At 39.2% G+C, this 27,646-nt stretch overlaps 1 protein-coding gene across 1 annotated transcript in view; it reads left to right on the forward strand.

Annotated features, from left to right (window-relative positions):
- Positions 1–1,661: 1,661 nt before the first annotated feature.
- LOC127651345 (transmembrane protein 255B-like) overlaps positions 1,662–27,646 on the forward strand; it is a 34,823-nt gene continuing 8,838 nt past the window's right edge. Inside the window, exons 1-7 of the mRNA XM_052137121.1 lie at positions 1,662–1,713; positions 2,879–3,021; positions 3,709–3,771; positions 17,202–17,291; positions 18,133–18,213; positions 21,812–21,897; positions 21,999–22,162. Of these exons, the coding sequence (XP_051993081.1) occupies positions 1,662–1,713; positions 2,879–3,021; positions 3,709–3,771; positions 17,202–17,291; positions 18,133–18,213; positions 21,812–21,897; positions 21,999–22,162 (679 nt within the window). The remainder of the gene's footprint in view (positions 1,714–2,878; positions 3,022–3,708; positions 3,772–17,201; positions 17,292–18,132; positions 18,214–21,811; positions 21,898–21,998; positions 22,163–27,646) is intronic.

Genomic DNA, 27,646 nt, shown 5'->3' on the forward strand with positions numbered 1-27,646 from the left:
AACAGCACTGAGTGTGGCTTCTAGTGAATACTTTAACCAGTGGGCACCAAGAACTACAAACTATATATGCCTATATGTTTTTGTGTTGGCTTTTTTCTCTGGCTGCAAGTTTTATGTAAATAAAATCAGTGTTTTGAAACAGAATAATTTGAGTTGATTTGCATTCAGTCTTTGAGTGGTTTATACTTTGTACACACGGCACCAGAAAGTCGTCGTGTTTTGAATGCTACATGTGATCGTTCGTATAGTTTAACTTATGAAAATGAGTGACAACAATCGCATTCCGCCTGGTCTCATGAAAATAACATGTCTATGATGATATTTTTGCAAAATCATAGTACGTGCTTCTTTTCAATTATCGCAGCAGTATTGAGGTGAAATGTCCACTGTGTGGCGCTAAAAGAGAGTTAAATGTTTTTCCAAACAAATGACGTTTTTAAGGTTAAAGGAATTCTCCAGGTTCAGTACAAGTTAAGATCAGCTTTTGTGGCATAATGTTGATTACCTCAAACATTTTTTTCGACTCGTCCCTTATGGGTTACAGTGGGCACTTAAAATGGAAGTGAATGGGGCCAGTCTGTAATTTTAAAATACACACTGTTTTAAAAGTAACTTCGTTGCCATGATGACATAGGCCTAACACTGTGAACCCTTAAACCCTAAAATTACCATACAACTGATTTAAACAATTGTTACAGCTCAAATAGCATACAAGTTTTAACAGAATAATTTAAGTGCTTTTATAAAATTATACATTTCACATTTCTACCTTTTATAAACCCTACAAAAAATTGCCCAATTCACCATTGTAAGTGCCTCACTGTAAATATTATTTTTAAGAACTGGAGAGACAAGACAAAATTAATATTTGTAGTAATCAGCATTATGACATAAAGGCTGTCGAATGTGCTTAACTTGTATTAAACCTGCAATATTCCTTTTTAAAAGGGGAAATATATTGATTTGATTTTCAGGGGCATTTTTACCTTTGAGGGCATTTTATAATGGAGGGCCAAATTACTAAAAAGTATATCATGAAATAAATGATTAAATAAATCCTTAAATACATAATGAAATCTTTAAAAAAAAAAAAAAATCCCCAAATAAATGGAAAAAAAATCCCCCCTGTCCTGTATTTAATTTTAGCATTAGTTTGTATCCATTTTCATTTTACCATCGTTTATGTTGATTTACATTTGTTTTATTTTTGCCCCCACATTTTTAATTTTGGGGGCATTTTTGTAAATTTCGGTGGTAGGCCTATTTCTGCCCCAAACCCCCCTTATTTTTTTACCATGATGTCTTAAATGTTCTGCTGCATAATAGAGGAATCTTATATGAAGTATGTGTGTGTGGGCTTTACTTTTTAGTCTAAAATTTAGCCTTGTTTCTAGTTTTGTGTTTTAAAACTCATTTTGACATCGCGATGCTGATGCGTCATCACGGCAGTCGTGTGAGTTTTGTTGGGAGCGTCAGTCACACTCGCGCACATCACTCTAGTCTTCACCTGCGCGCGTTCACATGAGCGGAGCGGTGCGTCTCTCAGCAACGGTGCTGACGCATATTTACATACTAGGAGGGAATTCTTGGAAATATTGACCACAAGTCTTGATATAAACTTTATTTTGGACACAATTTTTCTGTGGAACATCAGAGACGCGATGCAACAGCAGCCCGCGCCGCAGACGCACGCGGAGAACGCATATGCCGCAGGTGAGTTAATCCGTAATAACACTACACTATAACACTAATATAATCATATTATAGTTATTACAGCAACTGATAATTAAATATGTTTTAACTTGGTACAATTTAGGCTATTAATAACGACAGCATTGGTGAATAATCAGTAGTTTGATGTTTTGGTGCATTACACTTTCCATTTTTGTTGCTTGATTAATTGTTTTGAGTTTTAATAATTGTTTTACTGTTTAAAATTTACTGAAAAGCCTGAAATTGACAAGTTCCATTATGAATATTCACCACGTATATGGTCAGCATGTTTTAAAATAACTATTTTTGTACCTGGGTAATAACTTTTAAAAAAAAGTTAATACTAAAGGAAATGTTCACCCAAAAATGAAAATTATCTCGTAATATTCTCGCCCTCGTGCATCCCAGATGTGTGTATGACTTTCTTTCTTCTGCAAAACACAGACGAAGATTTTTAGAAGAATATTTCAGCTCTGTAGGTCAATACAATGCAAGAGAATGGTGATCATCAAAAAATCACATAAAGGCAGCATAAAAGCAATCTATATGCCTAGTGATTAAATCTATATCTTCAGAAGCAATATTATAGGTATGTGGGTGAGAAACAGATAAATATTTAAGTCCTTTTTTACATCTTCAAATTCTTTGCATTGTTCATGCATATCACCACCTACTGGTTCAGGCTGGTCAAAGTTGGAGATTTAATGTTAAAATGACTTAAAATTTGATGAAGTATTGAGAAAATGTAAATTTTGGGGGGAACTATTCCTTTAAGGATTCAATGAAAAAGTAAATATTAACCAAGTAAATAGTGTGACAACTGGCCATTCATTCCTATGTGATAGAAAGTGTATGTTGTTGTATCTGGTCACTATTTCTTTTCAGGTTTTTACCATTTTTAATCACCTTTTTCGGTTCAGTTGTTCAGCTTGCTTGTGCAGTTCACTTCAATAGTCCTACTATAGTCTTATATTTCATGTAGTTGTTTGATTAATATTAGCTCATATAAATGGCAAGCATAATAATTTTAAAATAATTGTATTTGAAATGTTGCATGTAATTCTTTAAGATTTCATTTGATCATATAAGGCATTTATCTAAATATATTCAGTGGCAAATCTGTGTATGTACTGTCGTGATGTGCAGTATGTGTCTGTATGTGTAGATCAGTATGGAAAGCGTCGCCGGACAGCTCTCTGGTGCTCCGTTGCTCTCTTCGTACTCTCAGTTCTGGGTGTGGTGATTGGACTGCTGTGTGCCACTCAAACTGATAATGTGGCCGTGTCCGGATACTATCCTGGCATAATAGTGAGTGACACTTGACTGTAATAAACTCTGTTTAGTCCTCTCATTTCATACAACAGTATTTCTGCCTTAAAATGGCTCGTTAGCAAGGGCGTTGCCAGGAAATTACTTTTGGGTTGGCCTCAATAAAAATTGATTTTAACCCCAATTTTTTTATTTAATTTTTTTACTGCATTTTCCTTAACAGATTCAAACATTTCTTTAAAAATTTCTTGGAATTCAGAATTTATGCATTTTTTTTAAAACTATTTTCATATGTATTTGAAGTCAAAGTATCTATAATATTTTAGGTGGGCCTGGGTTTAATTTGGGTGGGCACCCCGGCCCATCCTTGGCTACGCCACTGCTTAGTGCCTCTTCAGCTGTCACAGAAACGCAAACAGACATGCATAATGTGTATGCATGTAATTCATGTTTTAGATTTATTCTACAAAAATATCATTTTGGAAATATGTGGCACCCAAGTAATGAACTTAATTAATTGTGTTACTGCAATCTGATAAGTAATTGTGTTACTGCAATCTGATAACAATTAATTAAAATGTAATATTACACTATTTTCTGACTTGAAGTATTTTTATTACCGTAACTAATACCTTTGTAATCAGACTACAGATTTCCAGTGTTTGGTGTAATGGTTTCCTTAAAGGTGAAGATGACTCCATCTAACTGTTCTGTTTTTAATTGTAGTTGAGTTTTGGAGCGTTCTTGGGTGTCGTTGGACTGAATCTGTTGGAGAATCGGCGACCGATGGTGAGTAAAAACTCTAAATCACAGCCTGATCTCACAAAAATGACGTGACCGTGGCAAAAAGTTTTGCAAAACGAAATTCTTTACACGTTTCTCTGCAGTTTCCCTGTGTACTGTCCGACAGGGGGCATCAAAAGCGAGCAAAATGGTGTTGTAATCAAAAAAGGTTTTTTAAAGTGAATATTAGATGGAGGTTTTAATGAGTAAAATGTACCTCTCTAACCTAACTTCAACCTAAACCTAACCAATAGTTTCCTAAAAGCAAATGAGAGGTGAACAAAACAGACATCATTACCCTAAACCAACATCTAAACCAAACAGATAGTGTTCTGAAAGCAAATGCAACACATGCTCTGAATTAACAACGACTTTTGGTGTTGCTTTTTGACACTTTTGTCTCAGCTTGCATGTTTGGCTGGGCTTGAACCATGACCTTCTGAGTTCAAAGTCCAACAATGTATCAGGTGAGCTACCGCACAAGCTAATCATGTTGGAGTAAGTGTGTAAATATAGGTGAGTCTGTAGTACAGGCATTAAAATGTGTAGTTTTTTAAATGATGCGTTATAGTACAACTGTTTCAATATCATAAAATAGCAGTGTGTAAGTAATAGTATAAAATAAAATAACATATCTTTATGAACACATCAGCTGCTGTAGTTGGGATTTGTGTAAAAGTGAATAAATGCACAGTTGTTGTAGCACCTCAAGTGAAATATTTCACCAGGAAACTGCAACAAAACTTAAAACGAGGCACGTAAAAGTTAGTTTGCAAAAAATGTAGGTATGGTAACGTTCATTCTATGTGACTGTTGCCAAACCAGCTTGCATCCGTTAGATAATGAGCATTTTGGAATAGTTCAGCAACCTAGCCAAAACATAATGGCTCTTGTCAATACAATTACATATTTTTGTCGCTCTATGATAAATTTCAGATTAAATTACTCTGAAATGTTAAGCATCAAACTATGTTTTACCTGGGAACACAGGGAAACACTATCTGCTGATCGATAAATATCAATCACTGATTGGTCATGTGGTAAGTCATTCTGAAACCGATTGGCTGATGGCTCAGGAATGAATTAGATTAGCATTGATGATTGGATGATGGAAATGTCTCAGTAGAAGACTGCTGGGCTCCAGTCGCTGTGTCCCGTCTTCAATCAAAGTCCTGATCAACTCTCACAACTAAACCGACAGAAAAACATGTCGAGCAAGGTCATATTTCACTGAGAATCTAAGTTTTTAAAAGTGGAAATGTTTCAACAGCAGTGTATGTCCAGAATCAACATGTTTCTTTACTCACACACTGATGTCTGAATCATGTATTAATGATGCTGTAACCTGATTTACCTGCTCATTGGATCATCTGCTCCTCTGTCACATACATGGTCGAAAATAAACTTTTCGCCACCATTGGCGAATTAACTGAGAAAATGTACGACCAATTAATCTTTTTTACAACCATGAAGCTGGTATTGTTAATATTAAATATATGCAGAGGTGATTACAGTACTTTTTCAACTAAGTATAAATTAATAATAGTACTTTTACTTAAGTTGATTAAAAATTATGTATTCAACTTAGCTATAATTATTTTTCACCACAATTAAAGTACAGAAAAAAAAATAATAATATTTCAGAATTTTTAGGAAGAAAGTTATAAGAGCTAAATCTGTTTATTAACTAAAACGCGCTGTGCGCGGCACGACAGAATCCCGCATGGCACAGTATCATGAGCACAGCTTGCATAAACTGCCACCGGTGTCCTCTTCTCTAGCTTTTCCATGACTTTCTGCCATGTCACTATACAAGAACTGTAATATGGTGATTTTCTGCATAATTCATTTTGTTCTGGAAAGGAGCCATTCATTCAATACAAGGGAACTGTCTGAACATGTTTAACCACTGATGAAACTTCATTTGTTTTTAAGGAAGACAAACATTTAACTGTGTCAAACATTAACATGATGTAGTTTGACATATGTGGGGATATCTTGTTTACTTGCTAATATATGTCTGAAACAAACTTTTTATTTACCTCAGAAAGATGAAATGCCAGTAGTGTCGTAAATTAACGGGGACATGGGAATCAAAATATGGAGGAAAAAATGCCCAAGCAACGAGTTCCTGTGTTTTTTAATTTTATAAAGTTTTAAGTTTATTAATAATATCTGATATAGTTACAATTATGTAATTACATGTATTAATGTATGTACATTGCGATGTTCTTTTGGCTTTTCACTGAACATAAATTTTTCCCGCCGTCCGGTTCCTCGCACTATCATGCGCACAGATGGGCTCTCATTTCTATCAATCTGCATCAGTTCGGTATTGTTCTCCTGCGTTAAATTCCGTAACCGTTCGCACCTTTTGTTCAAAATAAACCATCACTCTCGCTCATGGTGTTGTACTGTACTTCCCTGCACTGTTTCACCTGCAAGAGGCCAAAAGTACATAAGGATGGATGTTTTATAAAGAAGGTATGAGAAATCACAAAACATAATCTAACCAAATGCTACAATTTACTTAATAATATTTCAATATGTTAATTAATACTTTATTATTACAATGGTAATACAATAATACATAAACAGAACAACCCCTTTTAATGTTTGAATCAATCATGTCTCTCACTAAACACTGTGTGAAATGTTTATTTTGCCTTATTTTCTTCATTTGGCATGTAGGAGTTGATAACAGTTTGCTTAATAATTTAATTCCATATCTGGACAATTGCTGCAATATCATAGAGGATACATTTCCTCCTGTATGATATCAGGGCTCAAGATTAAAAAAATGACGGAGGAGCCATTGGCTCCTAAACTGAAACATTAAGGATCCAAATAGCTGTTTTTCGTCACCAAATCACAGAATTGCACGATTTAGATTGCTGTTCAGATAAGATAGAAAGCTGAAGAAAAGGAAGACAGCCGATAACCCATTAATCAGAGAATATATTGTTGAGAAGTTTGCATTCCCCTTTGTCTCAAAAGCTCACACCCCTTTCGTAATTGATTATGAGAATTAAAAATATAAGTATAATTTTTTTTTTTAATATAGTAAATATATATAAATCAGCAAATAAAGTAACGTCTCTTTTTTCAGGACACTGCATTTTAAAGACAATTTTGTAAAAATCCAAATAACTTTACAAATCTTTATTGTAAATGGTTTAAACTAAGTTTTCCATGCTTGTTCAATGAACCATAAACAATTAATGAACATGCACCTGTTGAACGGTCATTAAGACACAAACAGTTTACAGATGGTAGGCAATTAAGGTCACAGTTATAAAAACGTATTACACTAAAGAGACCTTTCTACTGACTTTGAAAAACACCAAAAGAAAGATGCCCTTCTAGCGAGGGTCTTGACCACGTCCAGTTGAGTGATCCATGGTGCCGTTCTTCCTCCCTTAATCCCGGGTTTCAGCACCAGTGTAACAATGTTAAAAGTTAGGGAATAGGAGGAAGTGGGAGATGGCGAATCCTCATCTGCGTGAACGTGCCTTAAGCATAATGCATGGAGGAATGAGGACTGCAGATGTGGCCAGTGCAATAAATTGCAATATCCGTACTGTGACACGCCTAAGACAACGCTACAGGGAGACAGGGAGGACAGCTGATCATCCTTGCAATGGTAGACCATGTGTAACAACACCTGCACAGGATCGGTACATCCAAATATCACACCTGTGGGACAGGAACAGGATGGCAACAACAACTGCCCGAGTTACACCAGGAATTCACAATCCCTCCATCAGTGCTCAGACTGTCTGCAATAGGCTAAGAGAGGCTGGACTGAGGGCTTGTAGGCCTGTTGTAAGACAGGTCCTTACCAGACATCACCGGCAACAGCTTCGCATATGGGCACAAGCCTACCTTCGCTGGAACAGACTGGACTGGCAAAAAGTGCTCTTCACTGACGAGTCGCAGTTTTGTCTCACCAGGGGTGATGGTCGGACTCGTGTTCATTGTCGAATGAATGAGCGTTACACCGAGCCCTGAACTCTGGAACGGGATCGATTTTGAGGTGGAGGGTCCATCAAGGGCTGGGGCGGTGTGTCACAGCATCATCAGACTGAGCTTGTCTTTGCAGGTAATCTCGACGCTGTGTGTTACAAGGAAGACATCCTCCTCCCTCATGTGGTACCCTTCCACATGGATTTGGATTTTTTGATTTCTTCAGTAGCATTGCTTTTTCTTAAGTAAAACAAATCACAATACCTGCCATTTATTCCAAATTATTTTTATGTAGCTTTATGTTCTTATCGTGGCAATTTCCTGATGAAATGAACACAAGAGGCACTACAACAACATTGACATTTCACTTTCACAAATCAAGAGTAAAATGGCAGATTATGATTTCATAAACAGTTAATATTCACTCTGTTCCTCACACAATGGTATCTTATGGCATTTACTATAGCGCATGACTCATTTTAACATTTGCATTACATAACCAACTACATTTACAAGCTTCTTTGTGCATTATCAAATTGCACAGTAACTCATGTGATGTAAATTACTGGGATATAAGTACAGAAGAGCACGCAAGTCAACACGTTAGACGAATGTGATATAGAAGCATCATAAAACGACGTGGTTGCTTCAGCAGTTTTTTTTCTTTAATTAAATTATCGGTTAGGTTTAGGTAGGAAGATAGGTTCTGTTAATTTTAAACTCGATAGAGCATTTACCTTAAATCCTCATCTTTGGGAGAAAATTGTACTCGCTTTTTGCCCCACTCAGTGGACATTTCACCTTTGAACTGCTCAGATGCTTATAATGAACCTCAAAATGTAATTTTGCACAAATGTCATCTTAGTTAAGTAATGTTCATTCAGGCTGGGTTTTCTCGCATTTGGGTTTGTTTGTTTCGTACCCTGGTGGTCACAAGCTTTTGACTGTTTAAACCGTTGTTTCCCTTCAATATAGCGTCCAGACGTACAGACACAGTTTCTTTTATACAGACTGATACTGCTGTTGTGATGCATGTAATTTGTGGTGCTGTAAACATGGCAACCTGTGGTCGGTGTGTTAAGATGCCTGTGTGGGACTTAAGGTTTGTTGTGTCGTGGGTGCTCATCCCAGTACAGCCTTTAAATTTTAATGAACGTGCTGCTGGCACACGCACAGGTGTGACGGCCATAACTAAACACACATGCTCTTACATAATGCATGTACAAAATACACACACACACACACACTCATTCACAAAATTAATTAATATAGTCATACACACTCCATTTGACAAGACAGTTCTGTACACACATCTGACGCACAAATACACAACTTCCCCTGCACACAAACACACAGTAAATTGAGACGAGCCGCTCAGATGAACACTTTAATGCACATTAGCCCATATCACACTGCAGCTTCAGGTTCCATTTCTTGTGCATCACTGAAGACAGAGTACAGTGACCTCTGACCCTTGCTTTCCTCACAGGAAGTGACCAGAACATTGTTATTGTACAGTTTAGAGGTCAAATGCTGCAGAGTTATGATTGTATTATAACATTGAATTCAAAGATAATGAGATTTCACAAAATATACTACCATGACCTTCATTCTTTAAGAGAAATAAATCTGTAACAAAATCCATACCTAGTGTACAGTTTGTTAGACAACTCAAAACTGGTTCAATAGTTTTTATAAAAATACCTAGTGCACATAGTCACTCTGAAATAATAAATATATAATAAATGGAAAAAATCTGAATGGTCCTATATGTAGGCATCGTTTTCTTTTCTGCAAAGTATATACAGTTGAAGTCAGAAGTGTACACACACTTAGGTTGAATTCATTAAAATTACATTTTTAACCACTCCACAGGTTTAATATTTGCAAACTATAGTTTTGCCAAGTTGTTTAGGACATCTACTCTGTGCATGACACAACAAGCCATTTTTCCAATAATTGTTTACAGACAGATTGTTTCACTTTTAATTGACTATATCACAATTCGAGTGGGTCAGAAATTTACATACACCAAGTTAATTGTGCCTTTAAGCAGCTTGGAAAATTCCAGTAAATGATGTCAAACCTTTTGACAATTAGCCAGTTAGCTTCTGATAGACTAATTGGAGGTGTACCTTTGGATGTATTTTAAGGCCTAACTTCAAACTCAGGTGTGATACAGGTGCAAGGACGCTCAGCTTTCCCTCCTGTCTCCATGTAGCATGACTAAGGCACGTTCACGCAGATGCACAGGGATCCTGGAAATCTTTCTTTTGGTGTTTTCCATAGTCAGTAGTTAGGTCTCTTTAGTGTCATAAGTGTCACTGTGTTTGTCATAGGCTAATGACTGTTTGAGTTGGATTCGCCATCTCCCACTTCCTCCTATTCCCTAACTTTTAACATTGTTACACTGGTGCTGAAACCCGGGATTAAGGGAGGAAGAACGGCACCATGGATCACTCAACTGGACGTGGTCAAGACCCTCGCTAGAATCCACCAGACACAACCTCAGGCCCTCCGCACCGAAAAGGAGCAGCGATTTAATGCACTCCTCCAGGCCCAGGCAGAGAACCGGCAGATGTTCCGGAGCTTGCTGCACCAGGAGGGTGCTGCCGTCACGACACTGGACCCAGATTTTCCACAGGGGATTTCCCTCTTAGACACGGCTTCGACCAAGTGAGAGTGATTGATGGTCACCATCTTCAGCCAGACATTGCACTTGCCTATCCGGACTTTTCTATTATAAATGACTGGTTCTATCGAGGGATGTAGGATGCTCAGACAAATAAAATAAGACCCAGTTATTGATACCGAAGAACCGTCGGGAAATGTTATTCCAGATGGCTCATTATAATCCGATGACGGGTCACTTAGGTCAGGAAAAGACACTAAAGCATCTAATGACCCGTTTGTATGGGCCAGGCAATCGCAGAGATGTTCGCAGATGGTGTGCGGCATGCCATTAATGCCAGCTTGTGAATCCGCCGGCCACCCCAAGAGTGCCTTTGTGTCCCCTTCCTTTGATTGAGGTGCCCTTTGATAGAATTGGTATGGACCTCGTCAGGCCATTAGAGCGGACAGCATGGGGGCATTGCTTTGTGTTGGTTCTGGTGGACTACGCAAATTGATATCCAGAAGCAGTGCCTTTGCACAACATCTCAGCATGTAGTGTTGTGGAGGCACTCTTCAAAATATTCCCCCGAGTGGGGATTTGGAAAGAAATCCTCACTGATCAAGACAAGCGTGGAACACCCGCAAACGGTGGTCGAACGGTATAATAAAACCCTGAAAAACATGATTTGTAAGTTTGTTCATGAAGATACTCAGAATTGGGATAAGTGGCTTGAAACCCTGTTATTCGCAGTGCAAGAGGTTCCGCAAGCCTCCACGGGGATCTCCCCATTTGAATTATTGTATGGCCGTAAGCCTCGTTGTGTCTTAGATGTCGTGAGGGGAAAATTGGAAGGAGGGACCTTCAAACGGCAAAAACAAAAATCAGTACATTCTTCACCTGAGAGCAAAACTCAACACATTGGGGCAACTGGCACAGGAGAATTTGCTACAGGCTCAAGAACGTCAGACCCGGCTGTAGAACAGGGCAGCTCGGCTACAGGAATTTACACAGGGAGATTAAGTCCATGTATTACTACCCACATCAATCTCTAAATTGCTTGCATAGTGGCAAGGGCCCTTTGAGGTCACATGGCGTGTCGGGGAAGTCAGATGTGGAGACTGGCATTAAGAGCGAGCCAAACACCAGTGAGATGGAGAGATAAGAGACGGTGTTAATTTGTGTCAGCTGAAAAGTGTGTTTTGAAATGTGTTTGCTGAAATGAGTACATTTTGAGTTTCAGTTGGATTCACAGTCTCCCACTTCCTCCTTTTCCCTAACTGTGAACATTGTTACAGACACATTCACAGCATAGTTTTGTTTTGTACTAAATGATACTTTGATAGATATATATATATATACAGTATAATACATTACAATACAAAAAAATATATATATATATATACAAAAAAAATTATAAATAAACAAATCACCAAAAATATAATTGGTTTACTTAGTGTTTTTGTATGTAGTTTTCATTTGTTTGCATTATTATTTGCAGTATAGTGAATTGTTAGGAGCCAGAGAGGTGCTTCCTCAGTAGTGCTAAAAGAATTATCAATAGATTTAAAAGCAGAATCATTAAATTCCTCACAATTCCTCTCCAGCTGAGTCAGGCCAGTGAGGATGCTTTCATGTGCGTCGTAATCAGTGTTATCTCTGTATTTATATGTCATATTTCAGTGGCTGGTGACCTTCTTTTCACCTTCTATCTCCAGTGCTGTTATGTCCAGGTGTAATCGTTTCACCTCAGACCTTCTCGCTCTCAGTGCTGATTAAATAAATGACCAGTCTAGTACAGTCACCCTTGACGTTTAGAAACCATTGCTTAACATTCACTGCACTTTTACTCGAGATATCACTGAACTCAGAAATTATGTAAAACAATTTGATGGGCTTTGATTCATCAATTGGTTTGATGCAGTGGGACTGTAATGCATATCATTATCTTAGTATATAACTACATTTTGATGTCAAAAGCAGATAATAACCTAATGATTTCAGATCTCATGTAAACACTGTTTTCTTGTGTCGTTGGATTTTCTTTAATAAGCAGATTTTTGTAGATATCAGCCTATTGGTGTGCATGTAAACATGCTCACTGTTAATTAACTCAGTCAACCCATGGGTGCAGTTAGTTAGTGGACTTCAGCTGAGCTCGAATGGCTGCAACCAGAGACACGGTGTTGAGTTACTGGAGACACATACATGTTTAATGTGTTTGGAGTGTGTCAGTTGGACATCCTGTTACCAGTCTTATAAAACAACAAGTGTTTTCAAGCACACCTAAAAGACTTCTACTTCTGACTACAAGATAGGCCATCATTATTATAACAGCTTATGCATTCAAACTGCAAACTAAATACAGAAGTGACCAAAATTAATCAAATTAAGCTTAGCTCGTGTTGTATCAGTGGTTAAGAATATCTATACATCTTAAATACATCTGCATCACTTTTACACAACCTTTATGATTTTTAATGCACAGTATTCAACTTTATTTGCATACACAATGGGGTTATTAATACAATTATCATTTAATTATTTTTAAACACTATTAAAAATCGTATTTTATCTAAATTACACAATGATGATTAATCGACTTTATAGACATTACAGTTTTATTGTCTGTTAATGCTGATATTCTGTAAAGCTGCTTTGAAAAGATGTGTGTTGTGAAAGGCGCTATACAAATAAAATTGACTTGACAATAAAAAGTTCAAAGGGCTAGTCATTTGTTTACATTAGTTGATTATGAGCTATGTCAGAAACAACAGTTTTATTTTATTGAAATACAGCTCTAAAATTAAAATAAGTTTGTAAAATCATTTAAAAGCATCTATTACAGAGTTTCCTTTCTTAATATTTGATTAACTAGTGAATTATGTTGTCCACTTGTTAAATACAACTTCACTTGGTTATTCATGTGCATTTAACTCATTTATTTTCATATGAGAAACATGTAACATTTTACGCTTAGACATAGCTTTTACAACAGTAATATTATTAATATTGTAATAAAATTGTATATAATTTATATAAATTATTAAATTAATTGTATTGAGTAAACCAATAAATCAATAATTTATTATGTACAGTGCATTGTGAAACATTGTTTTTCAAAAAAAATTTTGTTGTCATAGGCTAATGACTATTTATTTGTAGTTTTTTTTTCAAAACTTTTTTGAAAAAATTTTATTTTTTGGAAAACAAACTTTTCTGGAAAAAAGGAAAGAAAAAAGAATGACTTTAAAAATGTCATGTTAAGTAACCATTAGTTAAAGGCATTTTCTTGCACCATGTATAAATGAGATCGTTAATTTAAAAAACAGTTTTCAGACATATTTTCCAAGGTTATTTATTTATTTTTTTACAAACAGAATGAAGAGTCGTGAATATTAAGATGTTTTCAGGCTTACACCGCATTACCTGAGCAAAAATGTGCCTTTTCATAAAAATGTGGAAATATCAGATATTTTTTAACCCTCATGCACTGTTTGGTCATTTTTGACCAAAATCAATTTTGTTTCTTCAATAAAACTGGTTTCCTTTATCTGACGGGTACAAGACTTGATGACTTTTCTAAAAAACAGCCACAATACAGAAAAAACACACACAGACATGAAGAGGTGAGACTACCAAACATCAAAAGTGCAAACCACACACACACACACACACACACACACACACACACATACAAAACTGAACTGGTTAGACTATAAAACAAAACAAAAAAAAATGACATTTGTCCAAACAATAAATAAGTCAGCCACAATGCAGAACACACACTCACACCAAAATGAATTGGTGAGACCACAACACATCTATAATGCTGAACACACACATTAATCTTGTTACAACCAGGGATACATTAGGTTGATACTTGTTATTCTCATTTCAGGTATGCAAAATAACCTCAAACAAAATGCTAAACTTTAAATAAATATTTAAATATACAATATATCTAAATGCAGAACTTGTGACAAAATCTAGAAATCATATTTTCTTCAACCAGGGATGAATAAGAAGCTCTCTACAGCCATCTAGTGTTTATACTTGTAATTTCATCTGTATTTTTTTAAAAAAAATACAATTTCTTGAGACTTTAAGCTTTAAACCTTTAATCTTTTCATAAATTATATAATTTATGAGGATTGGCTCAGTATCTGAGAAAATATTAATAAGAAAAGTCAAATACTTGTAGTTTAATTATCTTCTTAAGTGATATGATAGGTGTGGGTGAGGAACAGATCAATATTTAAGTTATACTAAAACAATACTTTATCCTGTTTTTGGTGATTCACATTCTTCATGCATATCGCCCCCTACTGGGCAGGGAGGATAATTTATGATAAAAACGGACTTAACTTTTGATCTGTTTCCCACCCACACCTATCAAGTCATTTCTGAACACATGTATTTAACCACTGGAATCGTATGGATTACTTTTATGCTCCATTTATGTGAACTTTGAAGCTGCAACATTTTGGCACCCATTCACTTGCATTGTGATGACCTACAGAGCTGAAATATTCGCTATTCGCTAATATTTGTATTCTACAGAAGAAAGTCATACAGAATTGGGATGCCATGAGGGTGAGTAAACGATGAGAGAATTTTCATTTTTGGGTGAACAATCCCTTTAAGTCGGCCTCATAATACTAATATAAGTATGTATGTATGTATGTCTGTTGTTATTAGACATTTTTGCACTGTTGTTCAAGCCCCAAATACTTTTAATCCAACAGTGCTGGCAAAAGACATTTTTTTAAAAGAGAAATGTTGTGGGTTGTTAATTTGTAAATATTAATGATTTATTACTAGGTGCACTACATACAGTTACAAACAATCATTGAACAAGTTTTGGGTTTTCAAGGTTGTGAATATTCATATTTAAAAATTTATTTCAATGCACACAGTTTACAAGTAAACTTCAAATGAAAAAAAAATATATATTTCCTGAAATTGTCTAGGTTTGGCTACGTAAGACAGAGTTTCTTTATAATGATCCCTCAAAAACTAATATTCACCTCCGTGTTCTTACACAGGTGCATTTTTAACATTTAACAGTCCAGCATATGGAGTGGTTCATGTGTGTTTTTCTCATGTGTACAGAATATGATTTTTATTAGTGCATCTTCAGTGGTTCATCAGTGTAACAAGCTTTAATTTGAGTTCCTCTTTATCAAGTAAAAACACAGAGCTGACGAGAGAATTTACGATCAATGATGTCTGTCATGATCAATGTCAGTGGCAGCACATGTGACAGAATGAGCACTTTCACACATCTCAACGTGTTTGTGATTATTTGTGTGAATGAATATGTTATCAGATGTGAGTGACCTCTCGTGTATGTGTTGTTCCCTCTCAAATGTCTTTATTCCTCAGCACAGTAAATTACCTATAAAGCAGTGTCCCAGCAGGGTGGCTGTGCTCATACATTTCCTTTATTACTGCAGTGCACGTACAGACACAAGCATTATCAGCACCTTACTGCAGAAAGAAGAGAGGAGATGAGAGGGCATACACCAAACACTCACGTGTATTACAGTGTGACTGACCAAGAGTTCAAATGCATCTCCAGAAGTGAGCTGAATCTGACAAGCATCCGATTATTGGGACATTTGGGGAAAATGATCCAGCAATAAATGAATGTTTCTTAAAATGCTAAAAGTTTTCTTTTTTGGGGGGTAGGCTCTCAGAGAGGATAGTGAATAAATCTTGTGAAACCTGTGACGAACATGTTCATCTTAAAGTAATATTCCAGATTCAAAACAAATTAACCTTTAATCACTGTTCAGATAAATATATATATTTTTTTATTTACTTAAAATGGTTTCCTTAATCGAAGGGGTACAATCTTGGTGACTTTTCCTAAACTTACCGCTTGAATACAAAAAACATTTTGACTAGATTCGATTCGTTTAAGTGGTTTTATAAAACAGTCCCCTGTTCGTACTGGTCAGGTGAAATTTGACCCATCAGAGGAAATGAATAGGTAAGACTATAATGCAAGACTTTTTATTTTTTTTGGTAAATTAAATATTAAAAAAATCAGACACAATGCAGAACACACACACATAAATAATGAAGAGACAATAAAACACACACACACACTTCAAGGTCTGATCAAAGTCTTATTCTGACCTCTGTCTGAACGCTTAGGTGTGGGAGCTGCACACCATGGTCAGGTTTGACTGTAAGCATATTGTGGCATCATAGCAAAATCTCACCCCTCAACACAAGTGTTTTTACAAATAATTGACTTTTATAATTTAGAAATATATATCTATATATCTAATGCATTACTTGTGGTAACATTGTTAGACTGAGGCCATCTACTGGTCATTGTTGTAATTTCATGTAATTATTATTTTATTCCAGCAGATGTCACCAGAGATGAATAACATTCAGTATTTTGATGTTTTGAAAATCTTTCAGTGTACTGAAATTAAGGTTTTTATCCAAGTGAACATAACATAAAATGTGCTTATTTTCTATGAACATGAATGGAGTAATTTTGAGGTAAGTAAGTGTACAAGGGTTGAGGTCAATCGACAGCATTTGTGGTTGATTACCATAAAAATTATTTTGATTCTTCCCTCCTTTTCTTTAAAAAAGCAAATCGATGTTACAGTGAAGCACAATATTTTTTATGACGATAATTTCATTGGAAAAACTCTTAATGGTCCTTGCTTTATTTTCTTTGCGCAAGATACATCTTTTTATTTATTTATTTCTGGGTAAAATATTACATGTTTTTGTGAGATCTACTGTTACAATAATACTGAATCAATCAGTTTAAAAGTTTTGCATGTATTGCAGATTGTGATAACTCTGTATTCTCTGTCTCTGACAGTTGGTGGCATCTATAATCTTTGTCAGTCTTGGCGTCGTGTCATGTTTTCTCTGCGCCATCATCGATGGCATCATCGCAGCCGAGTTTATCGTGAGTGTCACGTTAACATATTTAATGCTGTCTGAGGACAAAGTTATTGCACTTTCAGAGCTCATGAGACTTAAGTATCAACTTAAGATATATTAACTTTGTCTCAGATGTTTATCCTAAAATTCCTCATGAAAAATACAATTAGACATAAATGAGTCCGTTTTTAACATATAGAAAGTATATAGAGCTATAAACTGAATGTGGATAGCAGAGCTCAGATCATTTACTATTGGGAGAGTTTGATGAGAAATGTTTGAGTTCAGATTGAAATCTCGGACTTTTGATTGCAGGCTTGAGCAGTTTGAGACACTATTGTGATCTCTTGTGAAACTCTAGAGGAGGCACGTGTTCAAAATTTAACCCCACTGCCCAAAAAGTGAAGAAAATAAAGGACATTTTCAACATTGCAACATACACACTAGGGCACTTCCACACGAATCAATTTTCTTTAAAAACATTTTTTAAGTTTGCTAAAATCATTACACTAAAGAAACATTTTCAAAATAGTTTCCAGTGAAGGAAGCTGTCTCCAAGCTGTCTATTAGTGAATTTGGATGAAATATTCATTCAAAGTTAGCTAATAGTGCCTTTACTGTAAATTACGTTTATAAACTTTAAAAGCTTTATGAGACGTTGTCATTCAAGCTCATTCTTATATAGCAATAAATCGCTTATGTTTCTCTTTATTACACATATAATAGTTATATTGATAATTGCTATTGAACATTCTGAAGCTCGTATTGAAGATCAGAAGAACATCAGACCATTAAACTGTCATAACAAGAAATACTGCAGAAGCTTTTTATCTACATATAAATCCTTGTCTCTGTCTCTCTTGTAGGACACAAGAATGCTCCTGGAAGGTCGTTGTGAGTTTTACGCCAGTGCTTCTGGTTATTCATATGAGAATTATTATACTGAGGTGAGTATAGCAGAAACATTCACATATTATTAATCTTCACTGGCTTATAAACTGTTCATGTTCAGGGAAAGGGGTACAATTAGGAGGTTTTTTTTTTCTGTTTTCATTGTTCAACAGACTTCATGAGTTAAATTTGCATAACTTTGAAAACAACTTATAGATTCCTCTATTACCAATATTGTAGGCCCCGCCCACTCGTGATGGAAAGCAAAGCCCTGTTACCATAGTTAAATCCTAATTCAATAATTCAATCCTATGAGAAAAACAGGAAGAAATATCCTTATAGATTTATTTTAACCATAAAATACATGACAAAAAAAATTTTTTTTGCACTTCAAAAAAAGCCCAAATTTCCATTTTGACTTTTTTATTTTGACCTTTTAATGTAATTAATGATAAATGAAATTATTGTTCATATAAATGAGCTAAAATAGATAAAATAGCTCAAATGTAAATAGTGAAACCTGTGATATGGCTGATATGGGTTCAGTGGAAGACACTTATTTATTTTTAAACTACAATTCACAGCCTCAGCAGACAATGCAAGTAGACTTACAAGTTTAAAAGGCTTATACACTTTAGTAAATCTACAATAAATTCACACCGTTCTTGTCACATTTTCTGGTGCTAAATGAATAGTTCACCCAAAAATGAAAATTCTCTCATAATTTACTTACTCTAATGCCATCCCAGTTATGTATGACTTTCATTGTTCTGCAGAACACAAACAAAGATTTTTAGAAGTATAGCTCAGCTTTGTAGGTCTGTACAATGCAAGTGAATGGTGACCAGAACTGAAGCTCCCAAAATCACATAAAGGCAGCATAAAAGTAATCCAAATGACTCCAGTGGTTTAATCCACATCTTCAGAAGTTATATGATAGGTGTGGGTGAAACAGATCAATATTTAAGTCTCTTTTTTCTCTTTCAATTTCATGTTTTTCTTTTGTTTTTGATGATTTGCATTCTTCGTGCATATCGCCATCTACTGGGCATGGAGGATAATTTATAGTAAAAAAGGACTTAAATATTGATCTGTTTCTCACCCACACAGCTATCATATTTCTTCAGAAGACATGGATTAAACCACTGGAGTCGTATGGATTGCTTTTGTGCTGCCTTTGTGATTTTTGGAGCCTCAAAGTTCTGGCTACTATTTACTTGTATTGTGTGGACCAACTGAAATATTCTTCGTAAAATCTTAATCTTTGTGTTCTGCAGAAGAAAAAGTCATCCAGGTGGCATGAGTAATGGTGAGTTTACACTACACGTTAACTTTTCGGTCACCGAAAGTTTTGTGGAGAACGGCGACAAAAGCCGGAAATCGTAGGCACAGCTCGCTCCCGTGAGTGACGATCACAATGTATGAATTATCAAAGACGCAATTTGAGAGAAGTGCCGACGTGTCGGCAAGATATCTAGAATGTTAAATATCTGGACTTGTCTGCGATTCCAAATCGTGCAATGTGAAATGTGTTTTGACTGCCAATGAGAGAGCAAGAAACTTGGGACAGGAAGTTTCAGTGGGAGTCCTGATGTACCTGCAACAGACCATCAACTAGCATGGCTGCGGTATCAAGAAAGTCTCATTGCACCGAAGAAATGGAGGAAAAATTAGCGGAATATTGGCAGGAGCACCAGTGCCTATTTGAGGTTTCGTCTGAACTGTACCACAACCGGGTGGAGAAAGAGAAGAGTTGGAGAGAAATTGCCAATTCTCTTGGACAGTCCAAGTACTTTTTTCAGCAGGAGGTAATTTTCATATTGTAACCAATAATATATATGATTAAAAACATACACATCATATTCTGAAATGCATAACATTTGATCATGCTTTGGTTTTGTATCTCGTACGACTTCTCGCGTGTACTCTGTTGTGAAATGTAATTTAGAGTCCAGGCAGAGTCGTCGAGGATTCTTCAACAGTGAAATGTTTTGTAATGTGCTCACCCCTGTCGCCGATTCGTCGTGTAATTTGAAAATGCTATAACTTCCATGACAAGACAGGCAGTTGTGTAATATGAACGGTACCACAATCTGACATCTTTGAAAGTCGTGTAGTGTGTAGGAGGCATAAGTGATGAGAATTTTCATTTTTGGGTGAACTATCCCTTTAACAAATCATTATGTTTCTGCTTGAACCGCTAATCATTATGTTTCTGCTTGAACCGCTGTTGAGATGATATTATGATCGATTCAGTCTTGAATCATGGTCAACTACTAATTAACCATGCATCCAGCATATTTTGACTGCATCCACGGTGGTCTTCTTTTGGCTTCTATTTTTGTCGACTGGTAGGTGGTAAAAACTCTTGTTTCAGGATTTTTGGTGTGTAAAAGTGTAAAAAAAACCTACAAAACTTATCAAGTTTTTGGTTGTCAAAATAGCCAAATCTATCGGATGTTCCTCCCCATTTTTTTCTGGGGAGGAACTAAGGAATCATTGAGTAACTATGGTAACGAGGCTTCGCTTTCCCCCACGCTAAACCATGTTTCCCCCAATTTATGATGATTGGCGACATTATCTATATACTGTGTTTGTAGTATTTCTAGTTTGTCTGTTAGAATGCATGCATTTAATTAATGTTAAATACTCATGAGTAATACCTTTACAGTAGGTGTTAAAATATTCTTCTCATTCCGGTCAGCGTTTGTTCTCACACATCTTCAGATGAAAGCAGTGACTCCCTCTGCTGCTCAATTATCATCACTGCAGTTTGATGGACAATTATAATTTGTAGAATTTCTTTGGATGTATATAACTTTATATACAATAAGATTGTCAAGTGTGAATATCTGCAGACATTCAGAATTGAATGGTCATTAGTTAGTAGCATTAGACCGTAAATATGAATTAATGGGTGATACTCATGGAACCTGTCAAGAAAATCCCTGTCATATTTAACCCCAAATCAAAACAAAAAAAGTAATGACATTACTATTTACAAAAAATTGTGTTGTGACATTTAGGCACATTTTACCCCCCAATTCTCATTACTGTAAACTGTCCACGCATTTCACTTTTGCAATCCTACTGTTTTTAATAATGATTTTCATTACTGTAACGCATTCACTTTTTACTGTGTTAAGTAAAAACATACTGTTGTACAATGATTATTTAATTTAAAATCAGCAAAAATGAGAGGCAGTACAAGTGAGAACTACTATGATGTATTGTATAAATACTTTACATTTTAAAAAATATATCAGTTTTTTTTTTTTTTTTTGCATTGCATTGCAGTAATGAGAATTGGGGGGTTAAATGTGTGTAAATGTCATGAAAATAATGTAAAAAAATAAAATAAAAAAATCTTAATGGCCCTAAAAATGGTCTTCTTATGCAAATTATAATTTCTTATTGTTTTGTATTCATTAGGGGTTAAGTATGACCAGGACATTTTCTTGACAGGTTTCGTGAAATTCACCCATTAGTTGATATTTGCAGTCTTAACTTACTAATCAATCTCAATATAATAAAAACAAAACTTCTTGTTTCTTTTGATTTTGGAGTAAAACCAAATTTTCTTAACAGGTTTTGTACATGTACACCATAATACATTCACTTGAACCCCTTTTATTTGTCAATCTCTCTGAATAGGTTCACTGTCACTCATATGGTAATCAGTGTGCACTGAAATTAAAAAGCAACACGTGCTACTGCTGTGACTTACACAGCTGTGACAGGTGAATTTATAATTCTGAATATTCACAACAACTTTCAATTAAACTTATTCAGTGATTGTTTCTGTTTATATGTTTTACTCATTGTTTGTCTTTGTTTTCAGTTCAGATTATCATGCGCAGTATTATATGTTCACGGGTGTGCGCAGCTGCTGGGACGTGGTGAATCTGTACCGGCTGCTGTGGGCGTGTGTGTCGCTCAATGTTCTGGGTGTGTTTCTGGGCATCATCACCGCTGCTATACTAGGAGCCTTCAAAGATCTTGTGAGTTTCACTAGCAATAAAAACTACCAGTACAAGACCTGCAACATGACTTGCTTCAGCATTGCAGCAGTGCAGTAAAGCATCAGCATTAGCACTGCATTTCTGTCAAGCGTTGGTCTTCAAATCCAGACAGTTTCAACTAGTTGCCACTGACCTTTCAAAACGTCAGCCAATGATTACCAGATAATTAGCATACATGCAAAGTCTGTCTTTCAAACTGGACCTGAAAGTTACTTTAAAACTTAAAGATGACTTATAACAAAATTTTAAAGGAATAGTTCACCCAAAATGTTTAATTCTCTCATCATTTACTCACCCTCATGATATCCCAGATGTGTATGACTTTTTTTATTCTCCAGAACACAAATTAAAATTTTTAGAAGAATATCTCAGTTCTGTAGGTCCATAACATGTAAGTGAATGGTGACCAGAACATTGAAGCTCCAGAAAGCACATAAATACAGAATAAAATAATCCATACGACTCCAGTGGTTTAATTAGTCTTCAGAAGTTATATGATAGGTCCTTTTTTACTATCAATCTTCACTTTTGTCCAGCACCAAACAGTAGGTGACAATTAGAGCCCAACCGATATGGGAGTTTTGAGACGATACCTATTTTAGAGGGGGAAAATTCACTGATTACCGATACGGTAGCCAATATATATATATATTTTGAGCTGGAATTAATGAAAACAGACCTTTTCAGTGTGGATGGTGCACTGATTTTGTACTGATATGACTATGCAAATCAAATATTTGACATTATTATTATACATTGTCAACAAATTCTTGAAATTAACACTGAGAAAATAAAATAAATAAAAATACAATAAATAGCTTAAAAAACATCAGTACTGTATGTTCAGTATCAGTCAGTTGCTGACCATTTAAATAAAGAATAAATAAAAATAAAATAAATAGCTAAATAAACATAAGTAATATTGTTTAGTATTAATCAAATGCTGACCATTTAAATAAAGAATAAAAATAAAATAGCTAAATAAAGATCAGAACTGTATATTTAGTATCAGTCAAATGCTGACCATTTATATAAAGAATAAATACAAATACAATAAATAGCTCAATAAACATGAGTAGAATTGTTTAGTATCAGTCAAATTACTATTTTAATACTGCCAGTCAATTATTGGCAGGTTGTAAAACAAGAAGCATTTACACCTGCTGAGTCAAGAGATTCTGCTATACAAGTTCAGGGGAAACTTTCAATGGTGGAAAACAAGACTTTTAAATATTAAATTGTATAAATGCGATGAGTCGGAGCTCGCTCTGCTGGACAAACTACGTTCCCCTTCTGTCGCTCTCTTACGTTGTGTCAGAGAACGACACTAGGGGTCTCTCTTGAGCGCCGATATTCACCTCTGTACTATGAAAAAAGGCCAATGAGAGTTGGCAGCCAGTATTTGCATGTCCCGCCCCCGGACATACGGGTATTTAAGCGGCGCAAATATGGGAGTTCATTCAGAAAATTTCTTCGGAGCCGATGGTCGTGTTTGCAGTCTGCTGCGTTACTACACACCGAGTTCCTGCTATCCTCTGCTGCATGCTGTTGGATTCTGCGGCGCACAACAGTGGCTTTCTCCTGGTTGCACGGCTGTGCACTTCCTGCCCCTGAGCGCATCGACAGTTGCAGATAGAAAGATCTCTCACGAGTCTTTCATTCATAAAAGAGTGATTTTATTTAAAAGAGTAATTTCCTCTAAAAGAGCAAAAACACAGCGGCGTTGAACGTCCTTTTCAGGACGCCGTCTTTTTAAAGATGCCCTTCCGCCCCTGTGTTGTTTCTGGATGCGGTAGAGTACTCTCCGCTTCCGACGGCCACAGGCGTTGTCTCGTGTGTCTGGGCAGCGATCACACCGAGGCTGCGTTTGTGGATGGTTCATGTTGTCATTGCGAGAACATGACCATGACAACGTTAGTGGTCACGGCTTGCTTACAACCGTAAGCAAGCCACTCCAGCCGCCCCGCGTCGCTCCTTCTTCCCATGGGATTGAGGACGATGCGGCTGGCGATGGAGGTGATTTGGGGATGGCAGCGGTGCAGCTCGCCGGTACGCCCCTCGGACCACCAGCGCCCCAGCACGCTCGTTGACTCCCGTCCCGCTCGAGGTGGCGGCGACTCGCCTCACAGCCAGTCTGCCTACCCTCTTGCGATGGAAGCAGATGAGTTCGCCGCGACATCGGAGGGCGTGGGCTCTGACGCTGAGGGCTCCTCTGGGCTGCCGCTCGGGCTTGCACGCCCAGCAGGAGGCCGACGCGCAGATGTCCGATATGCTTTCCGGGCAGCCAATAGCGTGGGCCTGGATTGGAACCCTCCATCCTCCCCGCAGCCATCACGGCTAGACGATTGGTTTTGGGCGTGGGCGCGCTCACAGCCTCGCCCCCAGTACCTTTCTTCCCGGAGGTGCATGATGAGCTGACGTCTTCGTGGAGAGCACCCCTCTCCACTCGTCGTGCCACCTGCTCATCCGCCCTCGCCACCCTCGACGGCGGAGTGCGCCACGGGTACACGGAGATCCCCCAGGTGGATAGAGCTGTTGCGATCCATCTATGCCCCGGAAGCACTACCACCTGGCGGGGCCGCCCTGTACTCCCTTCCCGGTCCTGTAGAGCAACATCCTCGCTCACGCGAAGGCCTACAGCGCTACCGGACGCGCCGCTTCCGCCCTGCATGCCATGGCTCTCCTGCAGGTCCACCAAGCCAAGGCACTCCGCAACATGCACGGGGGTGGCCCTGATCCCGACACGCTGCAGGAACTGCGCTCAGCGACTGACCTCGCCCTGAGAGCGACGAAGGTCACAGCGCAGGCACTCGGGCAGGCGATGGCCACTCTGGTGGTCCAGGAACGTCAGCAATGGCTGGACTTGGTTGAGATGCGTGAAGCCGACAAGACTCGCTTCCTCAACGCCCCTGTCTCCCAGTCCGGCCTCTTCGGCGACACCGTGGAGGACTTTGCCCAGCAGTTCTCCCTGGTGAAGAAGCAGACGGAGGCCATTTCTCACATCATGCCGCGCCGCAAGCCTGCCGCCACGGCCCAGGCCCCATCTGCTCGCCGAGGGCGTCCTCCTGCGGCCAGAAGACCTTCTGCTCCGCCCCAACCTGGGCCCAGCTCTCAGCCCCAGCGCCGAGCAAACCGCAGGAAGCGTACGCCCCCTGCCTCACGGACCCCGTCGAGGACGCGGAAGGCTCCCAAACGTCCCTGAGACAGCGGACCCAGAGGACGAGAAGTTAGCTCCGGAGATGGTGAGACCGCTCCGTCCCCCGGTGGAGGGCCGGGAGGAGAATCTTGTGTTTTTTCATTTGCCGCACCCACTGACGGGGGCTGCGGTACCCAAATTCTCAATAAAAGAGCTATTTCCTTTACCTCTGGGTCACATGACCCGCAAATGCCGTTCTCACGGCACTTGTGTTTCAGGCCTCAACAGTCCCGGCGCCCAGGATGCGGTGCTCCCGCCCTCAGCCCCACGACTGTTCCCCGGCCGGCCGGTTCAGACGTGTCCAGAGGACGCCGACATCAGACCTCCTCCTCTGTCACGAACCCGCCCCCTGCCGGGTGCGCGGAACAAGGTAAGTGCTTTGAGCTTATTCTCAGCACCAGAGCCTCGGGACGCCACAGAGCCTCCCGACGCTGCGTTACCTGTTCCGCGACCGCTGCGAAGCCCGCCGGGTACGTCCAAAATACTTGTCCCCTTGGTGCCCCTAGCACAGAGCGCAGAGGCATGGCTTTCTCTGCCCAGCTCGTCACGCTGGCTGCACCGGACCATTCGACTCGGTTACGCAATTCAGTTTGCCAGGTCTCCGCCCCCCTTCCTGGGCGTTCGTTCCTCCGCAGTGCACGGCGAACATGCCCTCTCCCTGCGTGAGGAAATCGCCTCCCTTCTAATCAAGGACGCGATAGAGCCTGTCCCTCCAACCGAAACGAAGAAGGGTTTCTACAGCCCTTACTCGTTGTACCCAAGAAAGGCGGTGGCATACGACCGATCTTGGACCTGCGAAGTTTTCAATCGGACCCTGTCCAAACTCCCGTTCAAAATGCTCACCCAGAAGCAAATTCTATCTGGCGTTCGGCATCTAGATTGGTTCGCAGCGGTAGACCTGAAGGACGCCGTACTTTCACGTCTCAATTCGCCCTCGACACCGACCCTTTCTACGGTTCGCATTCGACGGCCAGGCGTATCAGTACAAGGTCCTCCCCTTCGGCCTGTCTCTGTCCCCTCGCGTCTTCACGAAGGTCGCAGAGGCGGCTCTTGCCCCGCTACGAGGAGCGGGCATACGCATACTCAATTACCTCGACGATTGGCTCATTCTGGCCCCCTCGCAGGAATTACTATGCGCACACAGAGACCAGGTGCTGGAGCACCTCCGCGCTTGGGGCTTCAGGTCAACTGGGAGAAGAGCAAGCTCACCCCAGTCCAGAGCATCTCTTTTCTCGGTTTGGAGTTAGACTCAGTCTCAATGACAGCACGTCTCTCCAACGAACGTGCTCAGTCAGTGCTGGAATGCCTCGCTTCCTTCAAGCCAGGCACCGTGGTCCCGTTGAAACGATTCCAACAGCTCCTGGGGCATATGGCATCCTCCGCGGCGGTCGCGCCACTGGGGTTGATGCATATGAGACCACTTCAGCATTGGCTCCAGACTCGAGTCCCGAGACGAGCATGGCGCCACGGCACGCACGGCGTGGAAATTACCACTGCCTGCCTCCAAACCTTCAAACCCTGGACAGACCTCTGCTTTCTTCGGGCAGGGGTACCCTTGCAGCATGTGTCCCGTCGCGTTCTGGTTACAACCGACGCCTCCAAATTGGGTTGGGGCGCCGTGTGCAACGGGCGCAGAGCCGCAGGCCGGTGGAACCAAGGCCCGCTGCGCTGGCACATCAACTGCCTAGAGCTGCTGGCCGTTCGTCTTGCCCTGAAGAAATTTCTTCCGATGATTCGTGGCAAACATGTCCTGGTCAGGACAGACAGCACCACGGTGGTGGCTTACATAAACCGCCAAGGCGGAGTACGCTCCCCACATGTCACAGCTCGCCCGTCGTCTCCTCCTTTGGAGTCAGCAGCGACTGGAGTCGCTGCGCGCCACTCACATCCCCGGCAACCTCAATGTGATAGCGGACGCGCTGTCAAGACAAACCTTGCCTGGCGGAGAGTGGAGGCTCCACCCCCAATCGGTCCAGCTGATTTGGGACAGGTTCGGCAAGGCCCAGGTAGACCTGTTTGCCTCCAAGGAAACCTCCCACTGTCCGCTCTGGTATGCCCTCACAGAGGCTCCCCTGGGGACAGATGCTCTGGCTCACAGCTGGCCCGTGGGGCTGCGCAAGTACGCTTTTCCCCCAGTGAGCCTTCTTGCACAGGTGCTATGCAAGGTCAGGGAGGACAAGGAGCAAGTCACTCTGGTGGCCCCCTACTGGCCCAACCAGACGTGGTTTTCGGATCTCACGCTCCTTATGACAGCCCCTCCCTGGCGAATTC

Source organism: Xyrauchen texanus, chromosome 11, assembly GCF_025860055.1.
Source record: "Xyrauchen texanus isolate HMW12.3.18 chromosome 11, RBS_HiC_50CHRs, whole genome shotgun sequence".
Classification (NCBI taxonomy): Eukaryota; Metazoa; Chordata; class Actinopteri; order Cypriniformes; family Catostomidae; genus Xyrauchen; species Xyrauchen texanus.